The sequence below is a fragment of the Berghia stephanieae genome, chromosome 8 (assembly GCF_034508935.2).
Source record: "Berghia stephanieae isolate SIO BIC M18660-M18661 chromosome 8, UCSD_Bste_1.3, whole genome shotgun sequence".
Lineage (NCBI taxonomy): Eukaryota > Metazoa > Mollusca > Gastropoda > Nudibranchia > Aeolidiidae > Berghia > Berghia stephanieae.
This window is the reverse complement of record NC_088367.1, coordinates 21,051,588-21,066,389: the sequence shown is the minus strand read 5'-3', so window position 1 is coordinate 21,066,389 and position 14,802 is coordinate 21,051,588. Positions and strand designations below refer to the sequence as shown.

The window sequence follows — 14,802 nt, the reverse complement described above, 5'->3', positions numbered from 1 at the left end:
GGTAAAAGCATGGCACAAAATGTATAAAGATAATGACAACAACAATAGAAATAATAACTAAGAGTAATAATGATAATAATAATAATAATAATAATAATAATAATAATAATAATAATAATAATAATAATAATAATAATAATAATAATAATAATAATAATACTTCTTGTTGATGGATTCTGGTACCATTCCTTCAATGAAAGTAAATGACTCACATTTTCCTCAAAACTTAAAATATGGAACTTTTAATGCTGTGAACATGTCAACTGATATATATGTAATACGAGTATGTAATTAAAGTTAAGTATAGAATTAGCTCAGCAGACTTGCTAACATCTTGGATCTTTTTCTCTAATTTTTTTTAGGTGTGTAAGTGATTGGGAAAAAAAAAAGATAAATGTATGAAAATTTAAAATTTTGAGTAGATAACTCAAATTAACTACATCTATATTAACAGTAAAATTCAAGATCAATGTCTGACTAGCAAAGCGTAGGATCAAAATTATTTCATATACTGAAATGAAACCTTGGAAGTTTAACGCAAAAAGTTAGATTTTAAAAATTGGAGATTCATCACAAAAATCACAAAAATAAAATATGTACAAAATCAGCAAAAACCTATGCCATACTCCAGAATTCAAATACATACTATGTAGGTATTATTCAGAAACAAATGTCAGCAATACAAGAATTCTATTCATTCTTTTCTTACTTAATAATTCCAGTGCCTGACCTGATCAATCAAAATTCTTGAAATCAGAATAACAGGATCATTTCTTACAAGTGAGCTATCCCATAATATTCTTGTAAAAACTTACAGGTTCATCACAGCTCTTTCTTTTTTTATTATATTTGTTCAAGTCAAGTTGCGTTCATCTCACAACCTTATAAACGTATAAAAACGAATGATCTTTAAAGGTCTAATAAACATAGCTGCCTACTTGAAAATGTCAAAATCAGTAACCAACACAAAATTCATCAGTAACAAATGGTAAAATTTCAGTAATACTAAACTGTTATAACATATAAAATAAACTTTGTAGTTGACGACCACAATTATGAGTTAGCGATCAACTTAGCTAACATCAGCAACGACCACAATTATGAGTTAGCGATCAACTTAGCTATCATGAGCGGGGATACTGAGTGCTAGCGTTTTCTAACTATAACTATAAGGAAATTCTAAGAATTTTTTTTCTCCTTAAAATTGTGGGCAACTTAAAAAAAAAAAGTAAAATTATTTTATGTAACACTGCGATAAAATTGTTATGAAATCAAAATAATATTTCTTCCAATTTCCGTAAGTACGTAATTATCAAATATCCGTAAAACTTACGGATGATCTGTAATTGTAGGCAGGTATGAATAAATTTAAAATGGCATCCAAATAACTTTGCCACAACCTTGTTATAAATAGGATAGCCCATATGTCCTTAGAACCGACCATTTCATCTAAATTAATCCTGATCCTGGTTCGTCGAAACGACGAGCTACCAAATGTAAAACTCCACAGATGCAGGACATGATGACTGGGAGAATGTCCAGGTCAAAACCCCATCCCAGAGAAAACTCATCACGGAGCACATCCTTTACGCCTTCAGTGAGAGGTTGATCATTCGGCATGTTTGTAGCAGACTTGTGATTGGTGGCCATAATCATCTCTCCAACAAATACGAAAAATCCTAAAGAAGGGAAAAGATAGAAAAGAAGCAATGTAGCATTAGCATCATAATCCTCAATATTTCTATTCACATGCGACTATGTGGTCTAGTGGTATGACACTCGCTTTCGGATCGGAAGGTCCTGAGTTCGAGCCTCGCTCGGCGAATAGTTGAGTCCTTGGAGAAGGCTCTTTACTCATATTCTGCTGTTGGCCAGGGAACCCTTGTACACTGCTTTGAGCACGTTTAGTGGATATTGCGCTATATATAAAGAAAGCTCAATATATATGTAACCCACTGCCTCAAGCTGGTATTACATCATTGTTCACTAGATGCTGAAAATTGGATTTCAAAGAGATAAATTTATATGCTGTAATTGGGAACATAAATATACAGCGCAACACGCTTTCGTCCAACACGCATTTGACAAATTCAGTTTGATGCAGAAGGTTAGTATTCCCAAATGACGTCCATTAAGTTAGAATTTTTTTTTTACAGAATCCACAAACAGTTTCACGGTTTCAACTAACTAATCTGACAACCTTGACCCCCTTCCCCACCCGGAGAGAAAGAGAAAGAAAGAGAGAGAGAGAGAGAGAGAGAGAGAGAGAGAGAGAAAGAGAAAGAGAAAGAGAAAGAGAAAGAGAGAGAGAGAGAGAGAGAGAGAGAGAGAGAGAGAGAGAGGAGAGAGAGAGAGAAAAAGAAGGAGGAACAGAGCAAGTTTCCTTGAGCCATATCCTTCGTGGACTTATAGTATAGCCTGATACTGGCAAAATAATTGCGTCATAAAACAAGGCGACAATCACAAAAAGAAAGTTAATTACTGAGAGTTGTATTTAATAGCTTAACCAATTGCATCATTTTTTCCCTTGAGCACCATTAGCAACTCACTTCTCATTTTAGTTCTGTGATCGCTGTCTTATGCGATATATTTTTGGTCAATCTCAAGCATAGCCATTTTAGATACTTGCCTGACACTCGAAGCAATCCAACCCACAGATTGTGAGTATTTATCATTATTTTTTGACACACTGATCAAGGAAATGCATTGTGACACCTTAAAATGCCATGCATATTTTAAAATCACCTCTTGGTTTTGGTTTTATGTTTTTAAGGGTTTTACAGCGCTTGCAACACATTTAGGTCATATCAGCGCCAGTAAATAGGGAGAATATAGGATAGTAAAAAGTTCTAGAAATACAAATAAAGCACCAAAGAAATGGTAAGACAAAGGGGAATGGTAGAAATATGGAATTAATGTAGATTATAAGAGCATACCATCAATGTACTTAGTTTGAGATCACCTAAAAGTCTCATCCAGACACGAGCACAGGTCCCTACTAAGAGGAGTACACTCAAATGCTTACATTATAAATTGAGAACAACAAATATAATAATAATACATAACAGAGAGATGATTTACAAGGAAAAAAATATCATCTCCCCAAAAAATAACTATACATTTGACTGTTTCCCTCTCAGCCAGGGTATCCGGCCAGAGCTAGGACAAAACCAAGTAATCTCATTCCAAGACAGACAGGAAGCATGTTAGAAAACAGATATAAGGGGATAGAAGACACAGTATGTACCCCTCTACCCACTATGGGAGGTCAGGAACCCCACCCAAAAAATCACCTCTTAAAATTACGAGAGATGTTAAGGATCTGCGCATCGGATAGCCATGGTCTCAGGTCGTTGATGCTATTTGTTTATGTAAAATATTCACCAACATCTGCCAGACAAATTTAACATACCAACACACAAGAGTGATCCTGAATCATTACTAGTCAGATTGATTCAATTTAGTGAGAATTAATCACTAACAGGCTGTCTGTTCCTTCTTTTAAGTTTATAAAGGCTAAGGTTGTGCAGACAAGTGCCTTCCGCCCTATGTTCTTCCTAACATCCGCACATCACCATGCTGTGTTGTATGGCGTGGTGGTGTGTATTTTGTTTCTCTAAGCAAGGGAATCAATGGTGAATGATATTCACTATTTTGCCAACAAAAGGCGTGGGTGAAATTTCCCAGATCTGAATGCGCAAACATCTTTCTTATTTTCGTACATGAGGTTTAATCACTGCTTCAGCCATTGACTTACAGCCAGTGTTCACACATTGGTTGACGAATGCATGTTTGCACTGTATTTCATAAATAACCCATTGTTCCATTTAAATAAAAAATTCACTTAATCAGTAGTCTTTTCACCTTGGACAAAATACTTCGCAAAAAAAAAAAATAAAAAAACAAAAAAAAAAATATATATATATGTATATATATATATATATATATATATATATATATATATATATATATATATATATATATATATATATATATACACATATATAAAACAAAAATAATACAGTGCATAAAAGAGAGATCATTTAGAAGACAAAAAATACCATCTCTCAAAACTTAAACTATACATTTGACTGTTTTCCTCCCAGCCAGGGTATCCAGTCAGGGCCAGGACAAAACCAAGTAATCTCATTCCAAGACAAAGAAAGAAAGCATGTTGGAAAACATCTACGTATCGGGGGATAGAAGACATTAAGTGCCTCCCTGCCCATACTATGGGAGGTCAGGAAACCCCATCCAAAAAAATGCGAAACAAAATAAATGAAATCAAAACAATAAAAAAACAAATGGTATGCGAAAATTGCTGCTGATACCAATGTTATATCAGTCTTCCCTTGGAATAGACCCTGAGACAAATTTCCTCTTAGCAATGAATTGGGAAACTTTATTATATATTTATTCTACTGATATGGTGAGGGAGACAAGCTTTATACATGACATGTTACAAGGGGTTGAGGTGGGGTGGGTTGATACATCACAACACTTATTTAACGTCGTAGCCAACCACTAGCAAATCAAGTCACAGGCATTGAAATTAAAGTGACAAGAATAAGCAAAGAGGTGTTGGTCATACAAAATTGTGATGGTGTGAGTGGCTGTGTGTGCAACAATCCGTTAGGTAGATACAACACACATAACTGTCACAGTCAGTCACAGTAAATCATCATTGGTCGAAATCACCAGGCTCATAATTTTTAAAAAATCCCATTGAATTTAAAAAATGCTTATGTTGGCTGAGTGAAATTTGTTCGAGGACACTGAATGATAAAAGAATAATAAGGAAAAAAATAGGGACATTCGAATGAGTTTGAGGAAACCATACTCAGTGTAATAATATCAATTCAAGATTTAAAGCCGAGTGAGATGAGAAATAGAGCGTAAAAAGCCTTTCCCAAATTTTTGCCACCTAAAAAAGGATATGATCAAGGACTGAAAGGTCAAAGCAGGGTGTCATTCCTTAGACCATGGGTGAAAGTTAACGGGGATCAATTTGCCTGAAAAACAGACAGATGAAGCCAGTTTGCCGAAAAAAAAAAAGCTAATTTAATTATTTGGGATCCGCGACTCGTCGGTTGAGTGCCAACCTTCCCAGAGTAAAAAGTGTATATAATTCTATGATCCTAAAAGTTTGGGGGTTTTTTTTTTAGAAAAAAGAAGAAAAAGTAATAAGTCCACACGATTGAAAACAAGATTTATATAAAAGCTAATTTTTGTTTTGTTTTTAAGGGTTTTATGGCGCTTGCAACACACTAAGGTCATATCAGCGCCAGTAAAAAGGAAGAAAATGGGATAGTAAAAAGTTCCAGAATTACAATTAAATCACAAAAGAAAAGGTAAGACAAAGGGGAATTGGTTCAAATAGGAAACAGATGTAGATTCCAAGAGCACACCGCCAAATACTTAGTTTGAGATCACCTACAAGTCTCATCCAGACACAAGCACAGGTCCCAACTAAGAGGAATACACTCAAATGTTTACCAATCATATAATATAATATGTAAACTTAACATAACACAATGCATAACAGAGAGATGATTTACAAGGAAAAAAATAACATCTCCCAAAACTATAACTATACATTCGACTGTTTCCCTCCCAGCCAAGGAACTCCGGCAAGGATCAGGACAAAACTAAGTAATCTCTTGCCAAGACAATGACAGGAAACAATTGGTAAACGGGTATGGCGGGATAGAAGACACAGCATGTACCTCCCTGCCCACTATGGGAGGTCAGGATCCCCACCCAGTATAAAAGCTAACACCAAACCCAAAGCAAAATACATGATCTTCATCACTTAAACACCCATTCGCAGCAATCTCTAGTGATTACAGAATTAACCAATTTATGGAGACACCAAAATAAGTCACCACTTTAAATTTGTATAGTAAAAGGCTCGGGAATTGCAATACCAAGGGTTATTACGATTCAAAACACCCCAAAGAAGTGATCAAGAGACTCCAACCATGGTAGTTGTTTTGATGCTAGTGTTGGTACAGGTTGTAGTAGTGGTAGTGGTGACAATGATGATGATGATGGTGGTGGTGGTAGTGGTTGTGGCAGTGTCAATGCTGTTGTAGCAGTGGTGACTACTACTACTTTTGATTCAAATATATGGGAAATACCCACCAATGTAAGACACAAGTTAAATACCTAAAAATAGTCTTAGTGCATTTTTTTGAACCTACAGCGTTGTTGCAGCTCCCTGTTTAATAATAATTTAACAATTAGACTCATACAAAATATTAAAGGAAAAAAATATAAATTTAAACAATCAAAATAAAGTATTTTAAATTTTATTATAAAGGGAAATAACCCATGTCAAAGATGCTGGTTCTATTTAATTTTCACTTAACAAGTTCTATTTAATAAGAAGTAGAAGCTTAAATGAGATCTGAGACCATTTGAAGAATAAAATAAGTTTATATATGCATAATTCAATGCAAATCTTCAAAAATGGTGTGAAATATTTCAGTGAAAACCTGCGTTAAATAACCAACTGAAAAGATAAATGTTGTGCAAAATGTGACCACTGTCAACGAACAAATGTATGGCAGAAAAGTAACACATGTGTTTGAAAGAAAATTAAAATAGTCTACACAGGACTGGTGCACCGGTATTTCCTAGTATTAAAAGTTCCGGAGGTGCAATAATGATAAAGCCGGCAGTGGAGTCAAAATGCTGGCAGGCGATAATTATAATTACTAAAAAAAAACAGAATTTCTGGCATATGCCGGCGAATTTTCACCCATGCTTTAGACCACAAAGAAATTTTTTAATGTGGTTGTATTTTCAATGTTATTTTTTGTGATGAAGTACAAAAGTTTTTAAAAAGGTATATATTCTTTCATACACAAATTGGAATGTTGGCTTCTCACATAATTTAGATCTTCATTCACTATGAAACGTACCTCCAGCAAAACAAAAACCACATATGATGAAGGGCAAAAGTCGCTTCCTGTCCCCTCGACTCTCCACAACCAGATTCAAGATGGTTCCAACTGCACATTTACCCAAGATTATAGCACCGAGGGTGGCCATGCTTTGGGCTCCTCTCATCCAAACTGCAATTCAGGAATAAATGGTAAGAAAATAAATACTTCTCCTTCAGTCAGACTTTTTTTTAATCACATAAGAAACACAAGAAAACACAAATAAAAAATAAACATACACACACACACATACACATGTGCAAAGCTCTTTAATAGCTAAATTGGCTTCACCCCTTGCTACATTCAGGCTCAATCTCCAGCAGAACTCAGAAAATACATCCATTTTCCACTAATTTTCTTTCCCAACCAACAATAACTAAATAATGATTACACGCTTTGAGCCAGTCACTTCAACAACTCCTTACCAACAGGCCCAAGTGCATGTCATGGTATACATCATCAGGTAACATTTTATCCAAATAGGCTCTTCATTGAAGCTTTTTTCCCATGATAACCCCAGATAAGTGTGAAAGAGAAAGAGATGAGTCACATCTATGAATAGAAAATGATGTGTGATGGTTGCATCAACTATTATTGCAAAAGGACCGTCCCTGGACGAAGTCCCTTGACTGACCTTGGCATTAGTAGTAATGAATTGAAGTTAGCTCTTTTTCGGAACGAAGATAATTTTTTCCCCAGAGACATTAAAATCCTAATTATATGGGACTAATGTTGAAAAAGTTAAATATTTATAAAAAGAAAAGAAAATAGAGGTGATGATGATGATGCAAGTTTTTATATAGCGCAATATTCACAAGTCTCAAATCATATAACATTTTAATGTTAATGTGATGAGTATCAATATTTTAGTAATGACGTTTTAGATAACATTGTCGATCCTAAGTAAGAATCACTTTGACTTTGATGCTCTTGTGCTAACATTAGAAAGACCGTTGTGGGTTTTTATTTTGTTTTCTTTAGTTTGCTTGTTTTTCTTAAAGTTAAGACGTTATGAATCAGACTAAATACTTACAAGCACACATAAATTCTCTATGATAAACTTACAATTAAGGGATTAAGTCCCCATCAATCACGGGATTATAATTTTCTAAAAGGAGTAGAAATCAAAATAGATCATTCAACAATGAATGGTATGATTGTTTTACGTGGCTCATAGTCTATAGAGTAAAAGAGCCTTCTTTGTTTCAATTTTATTTTATTTAGAGCCTGGAGGGGGGGGGGGGGGGGGTCGTGGTTAAAAGAGTGTTCTCTGACTTGGAAGCTCTGTACTGAAAAGGCAATTAAAACACAAAAAGTCAAACACACATTTTGGCACAACACAGATCGCTGAACAAATCGAATAAGGCTGTTGCCTCTCAATTGAAAGGCATAATCAATGAGTGACTAGGGGTATCTTTGATCAGATAATAAACACTATCATATTTTGTGGTGTTCATGAACTGCTCTGAGAGATCACTTGGAGGTTGAGTCTTCAATTGAGATTGAATTTATTAAAGCTCATTGCTAAAATAGATATTGCTTTAAATTAGCAATTAAAAAGCGCAACTTCAGTTAATACACATCTCAAATTCAAAATGAGCTGTTGGGACTATTTTTTATGTTTAAGAAATAACTTAAGAAAACATATTTCTTACTCATGTTTTGTAGCTATAGAAGCTGATGAAACAACAAACATTTCTTCCCTATCACAATTTGTTCTTGTATTGTGGATTTTAACTTGTTTTGTTTGTTTGCTTTTAAGGCGCTAGCAACACATTTAGGTCATATCAGCACCAGTAAAAAGGAAGAAAATGGGATAGTAAAAAGTTCTAGAATTACAATTAAAGCACCCAAGAAAAGGTAAAATGAAGGGGAATTGGTTCAAATAGGGAACAGATAAAGATTCCAAGAGCACAATATCAAAGTACTTAGTTTGAGATCACCTAAAAGTCTCATCAAGACACCAGAACAGGTCCTCATTAAGAGGAATACACTCAAATGTTTATAAATCATAAATAATAATGATAATAATAATGATAATAATAATAATAATAATAATAATAATAATAATAATAATAATAATAATAATAATAATAATAATAATAATAATAATAATAATCTGTAAACAAAACAAAATACAGTGCATTATAACAGAGAGATTTACAAGACAAAAAATATCATCTCCCAAAACTCACATATACAATTGACCATTTCCCTCCCAGTTAGGGTTTCCGGCCAGGGCCAGGACAAAACTAAGTAATCTTATCCCAAGATAAAGACAGAAAACATGTTGGAAAACAGAAACAGGGGGTGAGAAGACACAGTAAGTGAAGATATGAAAAAATAGGGAAGATGGAAGTAGATGATGACGATGAAGAATGTGAAGAGGGAGAGGAGGGAGCAAGAGATGGGAGGAGAGCAAAGAGAAAACACAAGCAGCAAAACAAAAAAGTATATGATGAAAATAATTGAATCCACTACTCACCACCTGGGTCCAAGGAATGGCCTTCAATATCTTGAAACCACATTTTACAGTCTTCTTTTACTGGGCTTGTATAACATAATTGCCACAGTCCAAAATGAATTTTTACACCAGAATCTAGTTAAGGAGAGAAATCAGGGAATACAAACTGCAGAAATAAATGAATTAGGTATTATAACTAGTTCATTTATTTAATTTAGTCAGTACTCTTAGAAAATGTCCAAAGACTCACTACAAGATTGCTCACTGAAATAGCAGATATGCTTTACCGAGAAAGAGTAATGGTTTTGAAATTTCCGACTTTAAAGTATAGAAGAAAACTAGGGGACCTTATCCAGTTGTATAAACTAATTCATGGTATAAATAATATTGATTACAAAGTTTTTTTTTACTTATTCAAGAATAACGTTCACTCGAGGTGAAGATTTAAAAATATTTTTTACCACATGCAATACATCCATTTACCAACATTTATTCACTTCAAGAACAGTAAAAACATTTTATAGTCTAAATTACAATACAAAAAATGCTGGAACTATAAATGCTTTTTAAAAATGCCATAGATAGGGTACTCTTTAAAAGATGATTTTGATTGCTAAATACAATTTGTTATGATGGTTAATATGTCTGTGCATGTGTCATCATGATTGATGAAATCTTTTCTTTCATTGTTTATTTTTTTTAATTAGATTTTTCTCAATTTCTAATCATATAATTTCATGAATCTTTCTCATTCAACATTATGCTTCCAATTCATATTTGTTAAAATGTCGATGTGATGTATCTTTACAGGGTGTTTAAAGGCCAATTGTTCTATTAATTGTGCGGCTATGTGGTCTAGTAGTATGACACTCGCTTTTGGATCGGAAGGACCTGGGTTCGAGCCTCACTCAGCGCATAGTTGAGTCCTTGGAAAAGACTTTTACTCATATTCTCTCACCGTACTCAGGTGTAAAATGAGTACCTGGCCATCAACAGCGTTGTCTCTGTCGGAAAAATTGTAACATCGCCTAACAGGCATCATGTCTCGTTCTACATATTACGTGTTGCTGTTGGTAAAGCGTCTGTGGTAGGAATGACTTGGTGGTTGTTATAATAGAGGTGGTAGTGATGATTCTGTGGTGCTGATTGTAGAAGTGGTGGTGATAAAGATGATGCAGTGGTTATTGTAATGATAGTGGAGGTGGTGGTTATGATGCGGCTTATTATTCGGCTATGTGGTCTAGTGGTATGACACTCACTTTTGGATCAGAAGGTCCTGGGTTCGAGCCATAGTGCATAGTTGAGTCCTTGGAAAAGGCTCTTTACTCACATTCTCTCACTGCACTCAAGTGTAAAATGAGTACCTGGCCGTTAACAGCGTTGTCTTTGTCCGAAAATTTGTAATATTGCTTAACAGGCGTCATGTCCCATCCTACATGTTAAATGTTGCTGTTGATCAGGGACCCCTTGTAAAGCGCTTTGAGCACATTTAGTGAATATTGCGCTATATAAAGCTCTGTTTTTTAATGATAAAGCTGTGGTGATGGTAGCAATAATGGTGGTATGGATGATGATTATGTGGTTGTAGTATTAATGGTAGGGATGATGATGTGGTGTTAGATATTGAAGTAGGCCTATTGCTGGTAAGGGTGTATGTGATGGTTCTAGTGATAAGGATGATGATGTGTAGGTGATGGTGGTAATCGTGATTATTTAACTCTTTAAGATTCAACCCGACAATAACCGACAACGGCATAATATTCATGGGCGGGGTAGCCAAAACTGGCCTCAGTAAGTAAAATCCAAAAGTCGTGAAGGAAATGACAGGCCCTGTCACTGTCGCAGGATGTTTTCAGCTTTGATTTTTATAAATTTGCCGAAAAATATGTTGTAGAAGAAATTGCGATTTAAATCCTATTTTATTTGCGAGTGAAAATCATTGACATTGCACTTTGTTTGGTAAAAATCGGGGGAAAATTACGTCTTTGGTGATGAAAAATGACTTTGATAACATTTTTTGTAAATCAAAAAATATTATGAATAATTTATAACTCCCTTATTTGTGGGGCGATTTTGTCATTCGTGGTATCAATTTTATTGTAATAAAGAGATAGGAACTTCAGAGTTATTTATTCTGATCCGAAATTATTACTTTGTAATTTTAGCACTAAGAAAAGTAGTTGGTAAATAAATTTGGTACGCCATCGATGTATTACGCTATTGTTACGCAAGGAATATAACACCTTTTTGAGTAGGCCTAAAAGCTAAAATCTAAAAGTAAAAAATATAATTCTGAGGAATTTGAAAGTCACATTGTTGAAATCTGCTTTAAAAAAGAAGAACATTGGTCCTTATTTCACAAAAATCGGTTGAAAACCAACTGTTTTACGAATAAATTTGATTTTAAAAATTGCTTTTGTTTATTTTAGCTTTTTTTAGCAACTTTTTTATTTATCGGCCGATTTTCTTGATTTTTATATCATTGTTTATATCTCAATGAGACGAGATCAGTGATATACTGTTTCAAATGTAACTAGAACATAATTTGGCTTTTTTACCTATTAACCATGCCTGGATAATTTATTCAACAAAGTGGTGATTGTGACGCCACTATGCGATCAGCGTCTTCCACTGCCTCAATGTATTGTTGACGGCTGTTGACACGTGAGCTTTCAGAACGACCAACCGTTGAAGGGTCAAGATTCTCAATAGCCAATCGTTCTTCGATCAAAAAACTTAAGAACTCACGAGAACAAAAGTTTGAAATGTGGTGATGGACGGACCTATGAAATCGTTTCTGGGCGGAGTTTAGTCATGAGTGACCGGAGAAAACGAAAAGGCGACTGCAGATATCAAAGGGTAGGGTTATATCATCAAAGGATGTCTACATGATTGACATGACCATATAGGGAACTCATTATCTACTCCCCCAAAAATAATCTGAACACGAGAGGGTTAAATGAAATGAAAACTTTGAAAAGGCTGATTTCAGCCTTAAGGCGGTAAATTCTCAGCCCTGAATATAAAATAGAAATGATTGTCATATATAAGTCATTCCGTTAGAAGGTTAAATGTGCACTTATCACGGCATGTGCTCTTCAGAATTGCTTTACATCAGATGTTTTGTTTTTTTCATCTGTTGAGAGGGAAAGAAATATTTTACATAAGTCCTAACACTTTGCCTTCTATACAGGTGCAGCATGGCAATGCCTTTGCTACATACCCAGAATGTACCAAGTTGGAATCTCCATCGCATAGTGTGACTTTGAGCAAGTAACCTCACCTAACTTACTTTGGAATACACTCTAACGCCAAAGTTCTCCTTGAGGCTGAATAAAGGGAATTTTATTGTTTGCTTTTTAATTTTTCATACAAATACATAATTAGGTCTACTCAAATTTCAAATCCAAGCAAATTTAAAAATAAAAAAAAAGGCATAAAAAAGTAATGCATCAGAGAGACATAGATACTTACTAGCTATGGCTGTAAGTTGATATATTTCACTCTGAGTTAAATCCTTGCCCTTCATATCATTTTTGATTTTTGAGAAATCAGCAACAGAGTAGTATGGAGTGGCAATGCAAATTATGTGTATGATGGTGGCTAGCACAACGATGGCTGTGCCAATCAAGTTACACATCATTCCAGTCTTCATCTTCGTTGAAACAAATGGAATTCTGTTTTGTTTTGTTTTTTAAAGACGAGAGAAGAATACGAGAACATTTTACTTTCATGGCATCAATGGAGGAACAAGCTATTACATTAAAAAAAATACTTTGGGAAGAATACCACTGTGAAGGAAACTTTGAAAAAGGTGTCAGACAAACCAATGGTGAAGTGAAAAAATGTCTTATCTTTTGATCTAGATTCTAACTTCAATAGAGATATGACCTTTTCTTGTGATCATGGCATCTTTCATTGGCTCTTTCCCAAAAAGTCGTATTGCATAAAGTGGTCCACAAGGCCAAAAGAACCAGACTTTATATCTGTGGTTTAAATGGACAATATCAACTGCCTGCTACCCTTTTGATAAGATGCTAGTCTACAGCAAATTACTTTCTGCCATGTATCTCAGACCCAGCAACAATCACTGCTGGGAGAGACAGGAAGGCCAGTAAAAATAGCTACACATGGGAGAGATAAGAATCCTTTTGCGTGTAAAGCAAGCACTCTATCAATGAAGCTACCGGAACCCTTATCGCAACACATTAAAAGTTTGGTATAGACGTCTAGTCTAGTCTATATTGATTGTCAGAAGATTAAGAAAAATCTGGAATACGTAGCTAATTTGGCCTTTGGCATTTAAACAATTGCTAAAATAAGAATTAAATTAGCACCACTAGAGCATTGAGGAGAGGGTGAGGAGTAAGAGCAAAAACAGAGAGGGGAAACCCCCCTTAAACACTGAGCAGTCAATCCTCGAAAGTCACATCAACAAAGTAGGAGCGAAGTGAACATAGCGTCCGCTAATGCAAAATATATCTAGACCGTCTAGTATAGGCTAGGGCACTGCCACTGCTACTGCTGGCGGGAGTTTTTAGTCGACAGATGTCGATAAATTCGTTACTAAAAATGGTTTTAGTTTTACTAAAAAACCTGTCTTTTTTTTTTCTATTTGAACTATCTTGTGTCTAATGATAAAAGACTCTTTAAAATAAAATTACCTGAGACAGTCCTGGAAAGTAGAAACCACCGAGCAATTTAACAGAGTTGTTGAGTCTAGTCTACTCCTTTTTGTACTAGGTAGCGTCAAGTGCGTGAACAATCTTATTGTTGTGACTAGCAGTGTGCGTGTGCAGTGTGCAGAGTGTGTGAACTGACTGCTACTGCTAGTGGTGGGAGTGGTGGTGCTCGTGGTATTCGAGACGAAACGACATCGATGACAGACCGTCGAGACTAAAAAATAGCTCAGGTGGTGGATAAAAAATTATAAATGTTTTAATGGAATACGTCTCTGAAAGATTTAAATTATCAACATTAAGCGTTAAAATTAACTTTATTCTTCTCTTATTATACACAAAAATACATAATATAATGCTCGAATTTATGATTTCACTATTTAAAAGTTCAGAAATATTTATATCTGTTATTTGGTTCTATTTTCGTCAATACTCCCTCGGTACGAGAAAATTTCCCGTCCCGCCCTTTATCAACGAAAAGTAGCAAAGAGGAGAACCAACATGTGGTAGCTAAAATAATTAGATTCTAGAGAGGAATATCTCTGTCATATCTCTTAGTAGTATCGAATGGCTACACCTCTATTTTGAATATTTTAATCCATTCTTCAAATTCTTTTCCTTCCTTATAGGCTGTCTCGTAGTCTCCTGATAGGCTTGTCACTGGGCAGTGGATGACGATGTGGTCCATTGTCTCTGGCCTCCTTGGCAATGA

The 14,802-nt window shown here is 34.9% G+C and overlaps 1 protein-coding gene across 2 annotated transcripts; it reads right to left on the bottom strand.

Annotated features, from left to right (window-relative positions):
• Positions 1-332: 332 nt before the first annotated feature.
• On the bottom strand, positions 333-14,251 carry LOC144978355 (uncharacterized). 2 transcript variants are annotated; one of them, XM_078924282.1, is made up of 5 exons: positions 13,749-13,878; positions 12,886-13,088; positions 9,433-9,546; positions 6,927-7,079; positions 333-1,679 (listed from the first exon to the last, which is right to left on the bottom strand). In XM_078924282.1, exons 2-5 carry the CDS (start codon positions 13,064-13,066, stop codon positions 1,450-1,452), a joined length of 678 nt encoding a protein of 225 aa, XP_078780408.1. In that variant the 5' UTR covers positions 13,067-13,088; positions 13,749-13,878; the 3' UTR covers positions 333-1,449. The 2 variants fall into 2 exon arrangements, with proteins under 2 accessions (XP_078780408.1, XP_078780407.1); XM_078924281.1 differs by lacking the exon at positions 13,749-13,878 and adding an exon at positions 14,076-14,251 and having other exon boundaries at positions 353-1,679.
• Positions 14,252-14,802: the final 551 nt, after the last annotated feature.

What these genes read in the sequence shown, in the direction of transcription:
- LOC144978355 (XM_078924281.1), bottom strand. Translation starts at nt 13,066, where the DNA reads ATGAAGACTGGAATGATGTGTAACTTGATTGGCACAGCCATCGTTGTG. An exon ending in CCATTCCTTGGACCCAGGTG is followed by an intron (nt 7,080 to 9,432) that starts GTGAGTAGTGGA and finishes CCTGAATTGCAG; the next exon opens with TTTGGATGAGAGGAGCCCAA. An exon ending in TGGTTTTTGTTTTGCTGGAG is followed by an intron (nt 1,680 to 6,926) that starts GTACGTTTCATA and finishes TCCCTTCTTTAG; the next exon opens with GATTTTTCGTATTTGTTGGA.